Source organism: Lepidochelys olivacea, assembly GCF_965140295.1.
Source record: "Lepidochelys olivacea isolate rLepOli2 genome assembly, chromosome: 6".
NCBI classification, from domain to species: Eukaryota; Metazoa; Chordata; order Testudines; family Cheloniidae; genus Lepidochelys; species Lepidochelys olivacea.
Genome location: NC_140416.1, coordinates 57,849,816 through 57,867,830, shown reverse-complemented (window position 1 = coordinate 57,867,830; position 18,015 = coordinate 57,849,816). Strand labels below are relative to the sequence as shown.

Sequence of the window (18,015 nt, the reverse complement as noted above, 5' to 3'; positions counted from 1 at the left end):
AGAATAGAACACAGGTCCCCTAACTCACAGTCCTACATGCACTATATACTTCCTCCATAAAGCAAGGTTTCTCCAAAAGAAAAAGTCTATTGTGTATATTCAAACTTTGCAAGAATATAAGCAACTAAATATTTCAGAAAGCTGCTGTGTAGAAGCATATGTCATCCAGTAATGTAAAATAATCACTATGATCATACTACCTATAGCTATCTTCCGTTATAAAAATTGCCTTTTGGATCATCATCAAATAAATAATGATCCAATGATTTACCCACCTTTTCAATAAGGATAAAAGTGGTGCTGGAGTATTTCCATCAAAAACTTTAGGCCCAATATCTAGACAGTTTGTTATACTTGGTGCAAATATAATTTGTTTTAGTGACAATATAAAAGGAAGGAAGGAAAAAGTCCAATAAGAGCTTAGATACACCATAAGATGCACTTGAAGCATGCATGGCAAAGTTCATATTACCGATGTGGAGGCAATTCCTTACATTTGCATCTGTGATGATTACTGGTCCCTGAGGATCCAGGAAAGGCACTCCTATGGAAAGATCATGAGGATGCTTCCATCATATAGGAAGACCTGGAGTACTGAAGTTGGGATGCTCTTAGTCTGTAGGACCTTCATGTGGGGTTCACTGAGATAGGAGGAGGAGAAGCAGGGCCAAATGTGCTTCCTAGCCTACAACCAAATCTATGAAGGGTTACATGACACAAAGCATCTGGAGGATCTGTTTGATCAGATAGTCATCTGATTTCCCAATGTGAGCTACTGAAAGAAAGGCCTTCTTAATTCTAGGGTAGGTTGAAGACAATTCAAGTGGACCTATTTCTGGGAAAGGACAAGTTTACTCTCCTTGATGTTTGTTTATTTTAAAAAAAGTCCCAGGCAATTAAGAGCTCCACTGACTTCTGAACTCCGCCCCCAAGCCTCCAGAATTGACAGAGCCTTTCAAGACACTTTCTCAGAGTCCTCTATAAGATAAGACACAACTTGCTCTATAAGCAAGTGAGCTGGGGAGGCTCTTTCTCTCTTGGAAGCACCCACCCACCTCAGAGCTTTCTTGCCACAGAAAGGATCGATGTCACTCCATAGTCTATGCAATGCATTGCTTGCTACTTCAATCCTACTATCACTGGCCACAGCTGCAGGAACCTGTCTCACCATGAAGGTTGCAGTGTTGTTGTAGCCAAGCCATGCTAATTCCAGGATATTAGAGAGTCAAGGTGGGTGAGGTAATGTTTTATTGGATCAACTTCTGCTGGTGAAGAAACAAGCTTTTGAACATTCACCTTGAAGAAGCAGATAACTGAGGCTAAGAAAGAAGGTGCTGCTGATAGGAAGGATTCTGCCAAAAGTCTAGAAACCAGGTAGAGAGTGGAGCTGCCTTCAACAGTGTAATTAGGAGCAACAGCTCAGTGTGGGCTCCTCACACAATGCAAATTTGATAGCAACTGTAACACAGTACAGCAAAAGAGAACACAAGAAAACTATGAGTGTCAACACAACAATATATTGCAAAAGGGAACTCAGGGACAGAATAGGAGGCAGGGAGATTGGGAAGTACTCATTCACTCTTGAAAAAATTAGAAATGACAGAAAAGTAATCATGCAAGCTTTTCTCCTTCCATCCTCCCATTATGTAGTCTTCTAGATAACACAGTGGCAGACTTACTTGCCATTCTCAAGTCATGCATGATCCTCTTTACTGATTCAAACAGAGTTCAAGGTATACTATAATCTCTGCAACTAATAATGATATAGTGTTACATAAAATTTTGATTATTTCTCACTCAACTTCCTTCATTTTTACCTTCAAAAAGGATCTATGAAACTTATACTAATAATAATAAGTGGTCATGATCTGGCAAGTGTTCATTCAATTCTACTGAATTCTTCCTGGAAATAGAACAGTAAGTACTCAATTTATAAGGAAGTCAGTTTTGCAAATATTTTGTAGTATGGGGATTGTCTGGGTCACTTTACAAATAAAACCAGATTTGTCCATATCAATGTTATCTATAAACATGTAAAACTGTATATCTATCCCAAATGTTACAGATGATGAGATTAATTGTGTGCATAGTTTCTGATAGACAGAATAAAATGCCTTTTGTATTCATCTTCTGCCAGGCTAATATGCTCTTGTAGCATTTTAGAGATTCACAAACAATCTTTATTGAGCACCATATTGACAGAAGAAAAAACACAGTAACTTTTCACTCAGGTGCTTCCAAAGGCAATGAAGCAAAGCTTCAAATGAAGCTTCAAATGAAGCTTCTGTCCCACTTGGTGCACTAGGATGGGGGGAGGGAACTGTATGCTGGGGTCTCATGCCGCATCCGGAGAGAATGACATGGGGGTTTGTTCGGGGAAAGCCCACCCTGACTCTCATCACTCTCCTTTCTCCCTCCCCACCCCACTTACAGCTGCTGTGGCAGTTCCCAGCATTCCCAGTGCAGTGGCTGCTGCTTTTACAACTCAGCTAAATTTGCATAGAATTTCACAGGACAAAGAAATGTTACTGCTATAGCCTCAGAGGTTTCTCCCTTCTGAATATCAAAGGCCTTCTGCAAATAATAGAAGTGGGGAGGTTTCTCAAAGAAAAGGTCACAAGAACCCTTTATAATGGAAAACGTTAGGTAATCTAAATATAGGAATAACTACCAGCACTAAGCCCCAGTTTTCTTCAGTATCCAAATGTATACTTTCTCGTTCCAATCACCACCAATCCCTGGGGGACCCCACTCAGTCTCTTTTCATATTGACAATTAGTTTCTGATATCTACACTTTGCTTCCTAGCTTTTAAATACTTTCAAAGCTCCTTGACAAGAACTTACCTTTCACCCCATGGTAACCAAATTACCTTCAGACCTTAACAGATATAGATATAATTTAATTTATTTCATACATGACACTACCAAAATCACCAAGATAAGCTACAAAGATTCTGCAGAATATTATCCAGGAACCTTACAGAACCTAAGGTCAGAAAATCAAAAGGGCTATAGAAATACTGTTTTGTACATTCTGTTAGTGTGTATTATCTTTTAAGCTACAACGTACTTCTGTATGACTATACCATACTATTGCTTTAGCATTCAACCAGTGAACTGGAGAATAAGAAGGGGATGCAAAATATAAAGTCTCTCTCTCTCTCTCACACACACACACACACACACACACACACACACACACACAGAGAGAGCATAGAAAAAGAAAACTGAGAAGGAACAAAAAGGAAAGTGACAGAACATGAAAGGAGAAAAATATGAATTGAAAATGTTTTTTTAATGGCAAATGTGCTAGGCATAGTACAAGGAGACACAGATGTTCCACAGAATGCCAACCTATCAATCCATCAAAAAGGGGCACTCCAACAACAACAAAAAGTGTGGCAACTAGGCAAAAGTAATCATGTCACCTTCCCCACCCCTCACTATCGTGAATGGCACAGCTGGATACAATACTGAATCATCTACAATCCCAGGAACCGTCCTCCCACAAATTCACAATCCTCCTGACTAAGGGCTTGTCTACACAAGAAAGTTTTACTCGTTATAATGTATAGTTAAACAGATATAGTTATACGAGTTGTGACCCAAGAATCCCATAATGCTACCTTGCAAAAGCGGTCCGTAGGGGTTACAGGGTTCTCCTCAGTCTGGCATATACGTTCTAGTTCAGCAAAGAATGTCATGTGACATCTCAAAATAAAATGGTTTCACACTAGTCATCGATATGATTGTGAACTCGTGTATGAATGTTATACAAGGAGTTATGTACATACGCTGCACATTATGTTCTTTAGGTTTGGGTCTAGTCACCAGAAAAGGTGAAAAATAGGTATTTTTGTCAGACAAGAAATGTTAATCTATCTGGTTGTTTACATGTAAACTAAGTATTGTATGGTTCACAATGGTCTCGTCTCATCAGTCTAATCTGAATGCTAATGAAGAATTGTAAAAACTTCCAAAGAAAAGTAATAGGAAGATGCAAGGGTGGGGGAGAAAACCCTAGCTTGAGGTGCACATCAAAGATTTGTTACATTTGAGGGACACAAAATACCCTGTCATCCTTCACTTAGGAGGTAAATGGACAGCACGTTTTCTTAATGAAAGAGGAGTCTCAACCAGACTGGAGAGAGCTTTGGGTGAGAAAATCTCCTTTAGACAAGACAGTAACTCGTCCTAAGGGAAAGGTTGTATAAGTCCGGACATAAGGTAAAGATGCATCATGGTACGCAGGAATAGAGGCCTTGGTGTGTGTATCAGTGTGAATGAGGGTTGCCGAAAGATGTCCAGAGCACCCTGCAAAGCCAAAAGGCTTGTGACCGGGACTGTCTCTAACACAAGCCCAGTGGACAACCCCTCAGTACCAGTACATTAACCTTTTTGGGGGCGGCAACACAGTTCCCCAGCACCGCTCTGTATCTGATCTTGCTGCACAATCAATAAGTTCGGATGGCATAAGCCCAAAAGGGACAGATAGCCTCACGGACAGTCCTCCTCCGATACCCCAATAGAGATTTCAAAAGGTCTCTCACCTCTATTGTGGTGCCATGGGGTTCGAAGGGGAACAGTCCGCAGCAGCTGCTGTTGTCTCTGCAGGTGTTGCCATCCTGGATGAGCCCCCAAATTGTCAGAGAAAAACATAGTTCTCACTCTCAGGTTGGGTGCAGCAAGTCAGATACACTTTATTATCTCAAGCAATTGCACAGAGGGAGGGAGTGCACTAGGACACAGGGTTTCCCCCACCTAGGCAGGTCTCTCCAAGATAAACAATTAGAGCAAGTGTTTATACCCTTCCCCACTATAGTCTTGAAAATGCACCACATCTGGTCTCAAGCATAAAGAGAAACAAAGTTATAAAAATATATATTAAATGTGAATGCATCCTATTGGGGCACAGCAGAGCAGTGGCGGCTGTTAAGGAAGTCAAGTAAGTTTATCTGGTTCCATTTCTCTGCTTTTTCATTGGTATTAATGGATGCAGCAGGTAGGCAGAGTTGTAGGAAAAAATAACTAGTGTGTTAGTAGCCCTGTCCTGGTTTCCTTTTTTCAGCATCTGGTGCCACACTAAATTAGATGCCTCCTGACGTCTGACTCTCTTTCTCCAGTTCTACTCAGACTACAGCCTTCCTGTTTTTTAAACAAATTAAAAACAATAAATTTTCCATCCCACACAAAATAGTCTGTTTTGTGTGATTGTATTCATGCACTGGGCACAGCTGTCAAAGGGAAGTCTTGCAGGGCAGATGAATCCAGTCAGGCACACTGAGCAAACATTTGGTAAACTTTCTGCTGCATCCTGGAGAGCAGGAGAATCATGTGATTCTACCCTGACAAAGATGAAAGCAAAAGACCTGTCACCTCAAGGGATTACGCTCAGACACAAAGGGGTCAAAGGTGTAAATAGCTCTTAGATGTGACATAAACCATCTAAAGTCTGCAGCATCCCACTACTTCAGGCTGCAGTAGATTTCTCCTCAGCAGCAGCAACGTTTTGGTTCGACATTTCATCATCAGAAGCTGTACTGGAATACACAGGAACCCCTGTGACATCACATTCTTGTGCACCAGTAATGGTAAGGATATCATTTTTTATAGTAGTCTGATGTTTTCACCGGTGACTCCACATTCCCATTGCTTCATGGGATGGTCAAACTACCAATGATGAGAAAAAATTCTGAATTCTTCAGAAACAAGTTGGGGTCTATTGTTAGCAAATACAGTGTTCAGAATCCCATATCTTGCAAAATCTTTCATTTGCTAATCACTTCCTAACTCTCATATCAGGCAGAAAGAAAAGGAGTACTTGTGGCACCTTAGAGACTAACCAATTTATTTGAGCATAAGCTTTTGTGAGCTACAGCTCACTTCATCAGATGCATACTGTGGAAAGTACAGAAGATGTTTTTATACACACAAACCATGAAAAAATGCGTGATTATCACTACAAAAGGTTTTCTCTCCCCCCCCCCCCACCCCACCCATTCTCCTGCTGCTGGTAATAGGTATCAGGCAAAGTATTCCAGAAGTTGGAATAGTAAGGTTTTCCTTGAGGGTAAATAAATTCACTGCAATTGCCTTCCACACCCTGATAAGAAGCTCATGTATCATTAGACTCCCGCTATTGGTTGCTACAAGAGTGACATCTCTCACACTTTTACATATAGGACCACAATTGTGCATTCATTCCCCAACAGTAAATAAATCTTGAACCTAACTCATCCTTCAGTTCCACTAATCAATTCTACACTAGTCCATGGCAGATATTTTAATGCAGATAAGAGCAATGTGGACGCAGCTCTAACTTGAGACAGATGAGTCTGGTCTCCAGAGATCCTTATGTTGGTTGGGGATAGTCAGAGCACAGCAAGCTCTGGGCACATCTCCTGACCCTCCCTCCCCCCTGAATTAAGGGTTGCAGGAGGAAGACACAGGAGCCAGCTGAACCAGCCTGTGCTGACTGGGAATCCTAAGAATCTCCTGCAGGGGACTTGAAGGGATTAAATGTATTTATAGAAGTGGGAATCTGCTCTGATAGCTATAGAAAGGTTTTGCCAAATTTTTGTGCTACTAATCTGGATAGAAGGCCACAGAAGGCAACTGAAGGATTTTATGAACAAATGAACAATTGGTTTACCTTGTTTTTCTGCTTAGTTCAATACATGGCTTAATGGATTAAAAGACCCAGCTTTTCGCAACCAAAGCAAAACAAGTTGGTTTGTTCATCAATAAGGGGGAGACAAATATATATATATATATAGCTATCAATATCCCAAAAGCAACTATCAGAGTAGACGGAGAAACACTAGAAGTATGTCATTTTACCTATCTAGGGAGTGAAATGTGCAATGATCGTTACACCATGCTAGACGTCAAGCAACAAATAGCAAATCACTTTCATCAACCTGAAAAGTAACATTACTGACATTTACACAAATATATAAATTTTTAACATCAGCATTGTGTCTCCTTTTGATGGAGCAGAGTCATGGAAATCTACAACTGAAACTGATAAGAACAACTCATTCCAAAGTAGATTTCTGCAAAAGATCTTCAGCTTTCACTTCAGAATTAATTGCAACATTGGAAATTCTAAGGAGAGCAAACCAACCTATGCCATCAAACATGGTAAGAATATGATGATAGACATTCAGGATATGCTTTAAAGATGCTACCAACATGACTTCCACATCAAGTGATAATATGGATACCATCTGGAAAAAGGAAAAATAAGGCGACCAAGAGAAACATTTCACAAAGAGAAAGAAACCAAATCCATCAACATGACATTCAGAAGCCTAAACAGACCAACAAAAGACCAAAATAAGTGACGGAAACTGATGGATACTCTGTGCATCTAAGGTTGCGGGCGGATAAAGAAGAATATAGATAGTATTCTCAGAGTACTTGCAAGATTATAATCTATTTTAGACAGTGAAACGGAAACAGTTTAGGTATATCAAGGTATTGAGAAGCAAAGAAATAAAGGAAAATGTTATTCTTGTGTAATTTTAAATGCTATGCGCTACTGATAGGAAAGGACAGTACTATCATCATGGCTAGCCATCCATCACAAGACTAACACCCCATAAATTAAGGTCTAATAGTTTGCAAGAGGGAAGAAAAAATATTTTTATATGTTTATAATTACCATTGATATATTTCAGTGGCAATCAATGGATCAAAGTAGTGAATTCTAGCTTTGACCAATATCAGATAGAGAGGCTATATTTAAGAGTTCATACATGGAGAAAGAATACTGCTCCTTCAGTATGGTGGTTGGGGACTCTCTCCTCAGGGGGACTGAGTTATCTATCTGCCGCCCCGACTGGGAAAACCGAGAAGTCTGCTGCTTGCCAGGAGCTAGGTTTCACGATCTGACGGAGAGACTGCCGAGACTCATCAAGCCCTCGGATCGCTACCCCTTCCTGCTTCTCCACGTGGGCACCAATGACACTGCCAAGAATGACCTTGAGCAGATCACTGCAGACTACGTGGCTCTGGGAAGAAGGATAAAGGAGTTTGAGGTGCAAGTGGTGTTCTTGTCCATCCTCCGCTTGGAAGGAAAAGGCCTGGGTAAAGACCATCGAATCGTGGAAGTCAACTGAATGGCTATGCAGGTGGTGTCGGAGAGAAGACTAAGCTGTTCTCAGTGGTGGCAGATGACAGCACAAGAAGCAATGGTCTCAAGTTGCTGTGGGGGAGGTCTCTAGGTTGGATATTAGGAAACACTTTTTCACTAGGAGGGTGGTGAAGCACTGGAATGTGTTACCTAGGGAAGTGGTGGAATCTCCTTCCTTAGAAGTTTTTAAGGTCAGGCTTGACAAAGCCCTGACTGGGATGATTTAGTTGGGGATTGGTCCTGCTTTGAGCAGCAGGTTGGACTAGATGACCTCCTGAGGTCCCTTCCAACCCTGATATTCTATGGTTCTATGATTCTATGGCTAATGTTTTTTCCCCCACACATAATACTGTTGAAAGGACCAGAGGAAATATAAGCACAGTACTTCTTCCAGAGTAGCAGCCGTGTTAGTCTGTATTCGCAAAAAGAAAAGGAGTACTTGTGGCACCTTAGAGACTAACCAATTTATTTGAGCATAAGCTTTCGTGAGCTACAGCTCACTTCTCTAAGGTGCCACAAGTACTCCTTTTCTTTTTACAGTACTTCTGATTCTTTCAATCCCACTTTCCCTTCCTACACTCAGAAAAAAATTCAACATTTTAGGATACTTTTCCTAAATGTATAATACTCTCAGAAGCATTAGGAAAAACGTCAATAGGTTAGGTAGTTGCCTTCAAAATTAGTGTCTTTAATCTAAAAAAATGACAGCTTCAGACTTCTAGACTTCTTTCCAACTCTAGTCTATATGCCTTTTCTTCAAAAGACGTTCTTACAACAGATTGGTTATCTGACCTAATTATACAGATATTTGAAGTCATATTAGATAGTCTATCACATGCTATGATTAGCGCACAAAATGTACAATTAACTAATACAATTTTAAATAATATAATATAGATATCTGATTGATATTGATGAGGAAGACAAACTACATACTTGTCCAGGTCAGGAAGGGCTAAATGGTCAGTCCTAGAAATGTGAACTGTCAATCCTGCCCCACAAAACCTGCCATCAGTATCAATGCTTGAGGGAACAAAAAAGGCAGAAATAGAACCTCAGAGCAGAGCTGTCTTGACACAGGGATACTGGATCTGAAGCAGAAAAGACCTGGAGTGTGCAGTGAGCAGCCCTGAATTGGGAATCCTACAAGCAATCAAGCCTGGGGAGAAGGCTTAGATTGTATTAACTGATCACCAGACTGGAAGCTGGTGGTGCTGAGGGTCCAGTTATCATGGCCCCATTATGGGCAAACAGAGGGAGTTCTAACCAGTAATGTACATACTTGGTGCTTCAAAAGGGCTAACTTTCCCAAAGCTGAGGAAAACTAACTGAAATTGATAGGGAGAAAAAATTTAGAGAGAAAATCTGAATGAAAATTGAGGTGTTTAAGAAGAGTTTATTAGATGGCTAAAAAGTCACAATTTTACAGTCACTTAAAAGGACAACTATAATACATAACAAATGGAAAAACAGGAAGTAGACAGAAATCAACACATTCAAATTTATTGAATATATAAAATTGGAAAGAGTAAGTAAAGATATCATGGAAAAAATCCACAGCTGGCAGGGCCAAGGACACAAGAAGGAGCTTTTTAAATATATCAAGAACATAAGAACTAACAATGGTTTAGTCCCATTACTAGATGGAGATAGTAAAATTAGTAATAATGAAGAAAATACAGAAGTGTTCGATAAATATTTGTCCCGTCTTTGATAAGAAAAAAGATGTACTAATATCACATGAGGATGATGAGCTACTTTCCAGTCCATGAGTAAGGAGGATGTTAAACAACATCTAATAGAAATAAACATTTAAAAATCAGTAGGCTCAGATAACTTACATCCACGAGTCCTAAAAGAAATGGCTGAAATCTCTGGCCTCCTGACGTTAATTTTTAACAAATCTTAGAATCTAAGTCTTCTCAATTTAGAAAGTTGAGAAGACTGGAAAAGTGCTAAAGTTCTGCCAATATTCAAAAAGGGCAAGCAAGATGATCCAGATAATTATAGACCAGTTAGCCTGATGTCAGTCCAGGCCAAAAAAATGGAAAAACTGACAGGATTCAATCAACACAAAATTAAAGGATGGGAATGTAATTAATTAGGGTTTTCAATTTTGGTTGGACATATTCCTGGAGGTTTCATCACATGCCATAATCTTTAATCTGGAGCTTTTTCGCCTTCCTCTGTATCATGGGGCACAGGTCACTTGCTGGAGGATTCTCTGCTCCTTGAAGCGTTTAAACCACGATTTGAGGACTTCAATAGCTCAGACATAGGTGAGAGGTTTTTCGCAGAAGTGGGTGGGTGAAATTCTGTGGCCTGCATTGTGCAGGAGGTCAGACTAGATGATCATAATGGTCCCTTTTGACCTTAGTATCTATGAATTAAAGACTAATCTTTAAGCCCTGGAGACTTCAGGACAGGAGGGTTGGCAACCCTAGAATTAATGCCAATTTTCACGGAAAACATCTTGCCAAACAAATCTGATTTTATTTTTGATAAGGTTACAAGTCTGGTGAAAGAGATAACCACACAGGTTTAATATATTTTGAATTTTGTAAGGCATTTGACTTAGTACTGCACAAGATTTTGGTTAAAAATTTACCCTACACACCTTCAATAAAGCATGAATTAAATGGATTAGGAACTAGCTAATTAGCAGATCACAGAAAGAAGTATTTAGCAGGGAATTATAATTGAATGGGGGTGTTTGTAATTGGGACCCACAGGGATTGGTTCTAGCACAACACTATTCAATATTTTTATGAACTATCTGGAAGTAAATGTAAGCCTGTGGTCTGAAGCTGTAGAAGGAAGGAGCTTTCTGCTGCCATCTATTGGTGAAGCATAGGAATAAACACAATAAGATGGACTTTATTTGCATATTAATAATGATCTCAGCGTGAATATTCTACTTGTTTTAATTAAACTTCATTTAAGTTTTGAGTATAGAGGTAAATGAAATGTTTCTATCCTTATTATGTTACAAAAAGGCAAAAAACTGCCTTTAGTGTGCTCTGAGTGATGAGGCACCAAAACCAAATCTCCAATTTTGCATGACTGAGGAATGGAGTTTGGACACAAGGGTTTCCTATCATGTGGCAAGGAGTGAATCTCTGGTGACAAGCACTCTGCTGAAGGGTTCTATATGCCACTGAACCCCCTCCACAGCTGGATCTTTGCTGAAGTTACAGAGGACCATGACAGAGCTGAGTGAACTCTGTTAAAGACCCCCTTATTCAGCACCACCAGAGCTATAATTACTATAGCTGGGTTAGATGGCACAGCCTGTGGACCAGATCCAGAGTAGGGATGGCACTGCAACAGTGTGACAAGAGATGGCATAGAGGCAAAACTGTGGAGAGAGACAACGCAGAGGTGACACCTACCCAGCACCAGCTCAGCTGAAATCACTTTAGCTGGGTTAGGCAGTGGACCAGTCCTAAGGTTTGTCCTATAAGGGCTGGTTGGGCTATCTTTCAGAATAGCAAAATTAAGCTGACTGGTTTATAATTCCCTGGCTTGTTTTTGTTCCCCTATTTATAGATAGGCACTATATTTGTACTTTTCCTCTGGGATCTTGTCTGTCCTTTCTGAATTCTCAAAGATAATCACTAAAGGCTCAGAGATCTCTTCAGCCAGTTCCTTAAGTATTCTAGGAAGTATTTCATCAGGCCCTGCTGACTTGAAGATTTCTAACTTGTCTAAGTAATCGTTAACTTGTTCTTTTCCTATTTTAGCCTCAGATCCTACCTCATTTACACTGAGATAGTTTGCTCTTGTGCCCCTTATGTCCCTTTAATAAACTGCCAATTCTCCTGCACTCTTTTTTCCTTAGACTTGCTTCCCACAGAATCTTACCTACCAATTATCTGAGTTTGCTAAAGTCTGCCTTCTTGAAGTCTCTTGTCTTTATTCTGTTGTTTTCCCTCCTACCATTCCTTAAGCTCATAAACTCTATCATTTCATGGTCACTTTCACCCAAGCTGCCTTCCACCTTCAAATTCTCAATCAGAACGAAATTTATAATAGCCTCTCCCCTTGTCACTTTCTCCACTTCTGTAATAAAAAACTGTCTCCGATGCACTCCAAGAACTTGTTGGATAATCTGTGCTCTCCTGTATTACTTTCCAACAAATATTTGGATAGTTAAAGTCCCCCATCACCAGCAAGTACCATGTTTTGGATGATTTTATTCCTTGTTTTAAAAAAAAAAAGTGTCATCTTTCGTCTTCTTTCTGGTTAGGTGATCTATAGCAGACATTTACCAAGACATTACCCTTGTTTTGTTTTTTTTTGTTTGTTTTTTTTTTACCCCTTTTGTCCTTACTTGGAGACTTTCAACAGCTATGTCTCCACTTTTATCTCAACCTCAGTGCAAGAGTACACATCTTTGATATACAAGGCATCACATTCTTCTTTTTTCCCCTGCCTGTCCTTCCGGAACAAGCTGTATCCTTCTATACCAATATTCCAGTTAAATGAATTATCCCACCACGTTTCTAGGATGCCAGTTATGTCGTAATTGATTATTCACTAGTATTTCTAGTTCTTCCTGTTTATTCCCCATACTTCTTAACTTAGTATGCAGATACCTAAGATAGATTTCTCCTCTATTTTGCCTCCTCTCCTTCACTCTGCTGTGATTGCCAGGTTTTCCCCAGATTCTGACCATTCACCCAGGTTTCCAGGTTTTGGAATTACCTGTGGGCTTTTATCTCCTGCCCTAGACAAACCTAGTTTAAAACCTGTCTCACTAGGTTAGCCAGTCTATATTGGAAGATACTCTTCCCATGCGAAATTTTAATTCATGAATAAAAATATTTAGCTGTCATAGGTCAAAAACGGATCTCCATCTTCCCCTTTTCCTAGGAACTATTAAATAGTTGTAGTAAAACCCTTTTCCTTGATGCTGAGTGGAACTTGCTCCTAACACAAGGAGAGAGTCCACCTCATGTCCGAGGATTTCCTCTTAAGAGTGGTCCTGGAAGAGGAGCCAAGGTAGTGGTTTTGGAGGAGGTGGAGAAATAAATTTGATGGTGTAGCCAAAGTGCATGATATCTAGTATCCACTTGTCCATTTTGATAGCCCTCAATTTATAGGCAAAGTAAGGTAGGCAGTAATCAAAGGGGAATTTGGAAACAGGTGCAGATTACATCATTGTTTGGTCGCAACTCTTGAGAGTCCCAGTCATGCAAATCTCCCCACCAGGTTTCAGTAATACCAACGAGGTCAAATTTATGCTCATAAAGAGCAATTCCTGTTATTCTTGTTTATTACGAAGGCAACTAGCACTGGTGTATAGGCAATTACAGTTACTTGATTAGTCTATAAATACCTACATAGGAAGAAGATATCAGACATAAGGAGGCGCTTTAATCTAGCAGCAATAACAAGATCCAATGGATAGAAGTTGAAGTTAAAAACTTGTCCCTGGGTTAAACAGGGCTTCAGGGTAGGAATATCACTTCATTTCTTTAAAGCTGACAGCATGTTGCACACGCTGTTCCATTCAATCATAAAGATGACCAAAGAATTGGATTCTCTGTACTTTATGTGCTATGCATAATTTGTTCACAGATTAATTAAATTACAAATGAATTCTGCTACTTATCTAAAATGCTACTTTTCTAAAATGTGAACACTAACATTTCTTCAATATAGTACGTCTCGTCAATGTCAATTACGAGCAATCCAAATGCGTAGGAAAATATCTTTAATAGAAGGCATCTTTGTTATAACATAGTTAACACTCTACATTTTAAAATAAGGTAATTTTGTACTGTATAGATGTAAGGAGAGTCTGGATGAGCTCTCCCCTGACATCTAGTGGTGAGCTGTGGAAAAAGTCTTAAGAAGCTGATCTCATTTGCATGGACACACCAACCCTGCCTAGGTGCTCAGCATAATGGGACTGCTTGCCCAAATGATCACTTGTGGCTGGAGTTGGATCCCCAGGCTCCTTGTTATTCGGGCAGGAGTAATAAAGGGTTGTTATCCTTGTTGTGTGAACCAACGACAGCAGAACTGTACCTGGCATACCGCAATGGAGGGACTCGCCCTCAACTGAACAGCACTCGCTAGGCAAGGGGCATGGGTCACAAAGCCCAATGTACCTGGTGGTGTGGGCCTGGTTTAATGGTCCTAGACACCATTAGACCCTTCCTCTCTCCATGGTATAATAAAAGAGCTAATTTAGACTCAATTGAGAGTCTTGTTACATGCTGCAGAGCTGAAATCACTGCTACCTAGGTCTAAGTATTTGACCTACTTTGGGACAGTGTCTCAATTGCAAGAGACTGTCCAGTGTGCACCAGCAGTGAGGCTCCCCCACTAACAGCTGATATCATTGAGAGCTGAAATCACTGAGAACATAAGAACGGCCCTACTGGATCAGACCAAAGGTCCATCTAGTCCAGTATCCTGTCTTCTAACAGTGGCCCATGCCAGGTGCCCCAGAGGGAATGAACAGCACAGATAATCATCAAGTGATCTATCACTCGTTCCCAGCTTCTGGCAAACAGAGGCTAGGGACATCATTCCTGCCCATCCTGGCTAATAGCCATGGACCTATCCTCCATGGATTTATCTAGTTCTTTTTGGAACCCTGTTATGGTCATGACCTTCACAACATCCTCTGGCAAGGAGTTCCACAGGTTGACTGTGCATTGTGTGAAGAAATACTTCCTTTTATTCGTTTTAAACCTGCTGCCTATTAATTTCATTTGGTGACCCCTAGCTCTTGTTTTATGAGAAGTAAACAACACTTCCTTATACACTTTCTCTACACCAGTCATGATTTTATAGACCTCAATCATGTCTCCCCTTAGCAGTCTCTTTTCCAAGCTGAAAAGTCCCGGTCTTATTAATCTCTCCTCATTCGAAAGCCGTTCCATACCCCTAATCATTTTTGTTGCCCTTTTCTGAACCTTTTCCAATTCCAATATATCTTTTTTGAGATGGGGTGACCACATCTGCACACAACATTCAAGATGTGGGAGTACCATGTATTTATATAGAGGCAACATGATATTTTCTGTCCTATTATATATCCCTTTCTTAATTATTCCCAGCATTCTATTTGCTTTTTTGACTGCCACTGCACATCGAGTGAATGTTTTCAGAGAACTATCCACAATGACTCCAAGATCTCTTTCTTGAGTGGTAAGAGCTAATTTGGACCCCATCATTTTATATGTATAGTTGGGATTATGCTTTCCAATGTGCATTACTTTGCATTTATCAACATTAAATTTCATCTGCCATTTTGTTGCCCAGTCACCCAGTTTTGAGACATCCTTTTGTAACTCTTCGCAGTCTGCCTGGGTCTTAACTATCTTTAGTAATTTTGTATCATCTGCAAATTTTGCCACCTCACTGTTTACCCCTTTTTCCAGATAATTTATGAATATGTTGAATAGGACAGGTCCCAGAACAGATCCCTGGGGGACACCACTATTTACCTCTCTCCATTCTGAAAACTGACCATTTATACCTGCGCTTTGTTTCCTGTCTTTTAACCAGTTACCAATCGACGAGAGCACCTTCCCTCTGATCCTGTGGCAGCTTACTCTGCATAAGAGCCTTTGGTGAGAGAACTTGTCAAAGGCTTTCTGAAAATCTAAGTACACTATATCCACTGGATCCCCTTGGTCCACATGCTTGCCCCCCTTAAAGAATTCCAGTAGATTGGTGAGGCATGATTTCCCTTTAACAAAATAAAACCTGAGAGCTATATTAAGTGTGTGGGGGGGGGCTGAAGACATCTTGGCAAGCAGGCAGCTGGGAGAGAGGCACGACCAGCAGGGCAGCTGGCGGAGAGGCGAGGCAAGCGGCCAGCAGGGCGGCTGGCGGAGAGGGCCAGAGCAGAGCCCTGCAGAGGCGTGGCAATCGGCTGTTGTGGCGATGAGCCAGTGCCCGAGCAATGCAGTGTCTAAGGTGCCTCCTTACCCCGCCTTCCACACAGGGTGGGAGGTGAACTCTGTGGATGAATCTCTGTACTCTGGGGCTGCACTGGCCAAGGACAGCAACTGTGAGTGGGGTACAGAGAAGGGATGGGCACGTTAAAGGGACTTTTGGGTTGCTGGACTTAAGACCCTGAGAGGAAAGGGACACTCCCTAACTTACTTGGGGGTGGGTCTTTTGCTCATGGTTTGTGTTTATGAACCTTAGTTGTGGTGTTTTCCTAAATTAATGCTAAGTTAATTCCCTCCTTTTATAAAAAGTTTTTGCTACACTCAGACTCTGTGCTTGTGAAATGGGAAGTACTGCCTCTTAGAGGTGCCCAGGGGGTGGTGTGTAATTGTCCCAGGTCACTGGGTGGGCACTTGAGCTGGTTTTGTATTGTATTGTTGAAAAGAAACCAAAAGATACTGAACCTGGCCCTTGTTGCTGCTGGCTCCGCATGGCAGAAGGGTTACATATGTAGTCTCTAAAATGTCTTTCTGGGGAAAAGTCTGCATTAAGATAGATTACATTTGTCTCGATCCTGTCATACATCATCAGCATACATAGTAACTGTCATACAATTAATTTTTTTGAACATTTACTCACAATAAACCATACCACCATTTGCACCGAGGAATAACTGGGAAAAAATGCTTGTATGAAATCTGTTTTAATCTTGCAAATGTGTATAAACAATGGGATAAAAAAAACTTTAAAAAACTTTGAGACATCACACAGGTTCTCTGAATAATTTTTTTTAAACCTACCTGAGAGACTCTGCCATCCGCCTTAAGTCTTCATTTTGCTGTTTTAAACGTTCAAGCTTTGCAAGTATCTTGGATAGTTCACGGCTGGAGTGATCTGGGTGTTCATTGTCTCGTACCAAGTGTCCGCCTATATAAAATAGCAAGGTCCCCCAGGCAAAGAGGATGAGCATAATCCAACGCCAGGAACCAGTCCATGGCCGCATTTTCATATGCTCAGTTCACTGCAAAACTGTTTTAGCTCACAAAATAAACATTGTAATTCCTTAGTCTCCACAAAGATGGACAACTTCTGTTCCTCTGTTTCACCACATTATGCTTAAGACAAATTATAATCAGTGTTAGTCCTACAGCAATTCTTTGAGAGAGATCCTTATAATGTTGTATGTAGAAAGCTTTAGTATCACGTGCTTCTTCGTTTTATATTCTGTAAAAAGAATAAAACGAGTGTAATTAAGTAACGTGACTTATAAATAATCGAATATATTGGACTGCAATTAAAGTAAATGTACATGCAAGAAAACGGGCAGATAAGATTTCTACCCCTTCATCAACTAAGGAAAGAAAACCTCTTAAGTTTTCACACTAAATCTACTGTGTTTATTAGAAATATGCCATGTGATAAAACAATCAGCTCCAGAACTAAAACAACACAAAGCATCATCAGCTCTTCCAAATAATAATGCTCACTAATTTGTCCAATACCATTTCACACACTACAAAGGGTTAAGTCATTGGTTTATCAATAAATCAGAATAGGCATTCTGCAGTAAATTTTGTATTATCTCAAATGGAAATGTAAGCATAGCTATTATTCAATTATACTATTTTTTCATCATCTATCCTTTCTCATTTTTATGAGCTCTCACTACTAGCTATCATTATTGTATTTGCCTTAGTACACAAGAGGTGGGTTGCCATTTTTATAGTAGACTACACTACTGACATGTAGATTGGCCAAGCAGCATCTATAACAGCAATTAAGCAGCTCACAAGCACTCCAAAGACTATAAGCAATAATTTATAAAATAACTATCCTCCATATGCATTCATCCTTAACTAGGTCTGTATTCTCAATAAATGTGGCAAGTTGCCTTCTCCCCTATAAAATATCTCATGTGCTTTGTATGAGCATAACAGGTCAACCTGCACTGGCTTCAAGT

The 18,015-nt window shown here is 40.3% G+C and overlaps 1 protein-coding gene across 4 annotated transcripts in view; it reads right to left on the bottom strand.

Moving 5' to 3' along the window:
- The window catches only part of FUT8 (fucosyltransferase 8), a 291,572-nt gene that overhangs the window by 108,490 nt on the left and 165,067 nt on the right, over positions 1-18,015 (bottom strand). For 3 of the 4 annotated variants that reach the window (XM_084631225.1, XM_084631223.1, XM_084631224.1), the window contains one exon: positions 16,856-17,279. The exons of the other annotated variant lie outside the window; for it this stretch is intronic. In XM_084631225.1, coding sequence (XP_084487351.1) covers positions 16,856-17,064 — 209 coding nt within the window. In that variant the 5' untranslated portion in view covers positions 17,065-17,279. The remainder of the gene's footprint in view (positions 1-16,855; positions 17,280-18,015) is intronic. 4 annotated transcript variants of the gene reach the window in all.